Here is a 1,477-nt window from a genome sequence, read left to right as displayed (position 1 = left end):
CATATATATCTACACCTTGTTTAGTTATTACAAACTATTAGATTAGTTATAAACTTACATTTCTGTTTCTAAAGAAACTGTTTAAAATTGTTTTCAAATTTATTTATGTAAGTGGGTATAAAAAATTGTAAACAATGTATCAAAAATGTATAGTTCAGTGTTCTCAATTTCTTATACTTACTGCTTTAGATTACAGTAGTTGTAACTCTGCTTCTATAATGCCTTCTTTCTTTCTAATTACTTTTTAGGGTTATGTTGTACGAATAAGTGGAGGCAATGACAAGCAAGGGTTTCCAATGAAACAGGGTGTGTTAACAGCTGGTCGTGTGAGACTCCTGCTGTCAAAAGGACACTCCTGCTACAGACCTCGTCGAACTGGAGAACGAAAACGCAAGTCAGTGAGGGGATGCATTGTAGATTCTAATCTCAGTGTAATTTCCCTGGTTGTTGTTAGGAAAGGTAAAGAAAAAAGTTTTCAATTAGCAAAAATTCTGAAATCAAGCTGATATTTAAGTAAATGCATTAATTTAGCAACTTTGTGAAAGTAGTTTTCAACCAAGCATACATCTTTTGAATATAACTTATTTGAAAATATTAAGTTTACAACTTCAAAATGTGTGTGTGTGTTTTATTGAAAACTTTGAAGTTGAAGGTTTTATTAATGTAAAAAGATGAAAACTACAATCTAAGAATTTTCAAAAGGTGGATCTTTCTTCTTCAGGAGAAACTGGGAGTGGTGATGTAACTGAATGAGTGATATATAAAGGGAGTTGAGTGGTGTCACGAAGGTCGACTGAAAGTGTTTTTATATTTTTCAATATACTGTTGTAAGTGTACCTCATTTCCTGTGCAACATGACCAGAAATGAGATCATCAGATAAAAAGAGTATTAAAGATGTTTTGCTTTAGAAATAGTCTAGAAAACTATGCGTAAATGCTGTTAAAGTAAAATAAACGCAACACATGGAGATTGACTGAAAAATAAATGGTAAGCAGATCAATTTCTAAAGACAGGCATGGAAATTTATCATAAATAAATAGTAAGTATTAGAAAGATTAGGAGTAACATTAAAAAAAAATGAAAATTATTTTTCTGACAGAACAAACTATTTGTAGTACAGTCTTCATTTCTTTAGTTAATGATTCACATTTTACCATTATGAAGGACCCCTTATAATTAACATATAAAGTATATTTAAGATAGTTCTATAGTAGTAATTATTGATATTTCTAAAAGCTTGTGTAAGTTATATATAATACAGTTTAACCCTTTTGATACGGGTCACAGGTGAAAGGCCCTGTCATCTCGTTTGTTTACTAGCATTCAAAATTTTATTGAACTACTGTTTCGTTAATTTATGTCAATAAGTTTGGTATCAAACTGTAGATTATAATTCAAATTTTAGAACTACACATTACTCAATTTTTTAATTTCAAAGTAAATATTAAAAATTACTGAAACATTAATTTTTGTGTG

At 29.5% G+C, this 1,477-nt stretch overlaps 1 protein-coding gene across 1 annotated transcript in view; it reads left to right on the top strand.

The window, feature by feature from the left end:
- LOC106463172 (40S ribosomal protein S6-like) overlaps positions 1-1,477 on the top strand; it is a 15,914-nt gene that overhangs the window by 9,381 nt on the left and 5,056 nt on the right. Inside the window, exon 3 of the mRNA XM_013923171.2 lies at positions 249-459. Within this exon, the coding sequence (XP_013778625.1) occupies positions 249-459 (211 nt within the window). The remainder of the gene's footprint in view (positions 1-248; positions 460-1,477) is intronic.

The sequence above is a fragment of the Limulus polyphemus genome, unplaced genomic scaffold, assembly GCF_000517525.1.
Source record: "Limulus polyphemus unplaced genomic scaffold, Limulus_polyphemus-2.1.2 Scaffold1341, whole genome shotgun sequence".
Lineage (NCBI taxonomy): Eukaryota > Metazoa > Arthropoda > Merostomata > Xiphosura > Limulidae > Limulus > Limulus polyphemus.
This window is presented reverse-complemented; position numbering and strand designations above follow the sequence as displayed.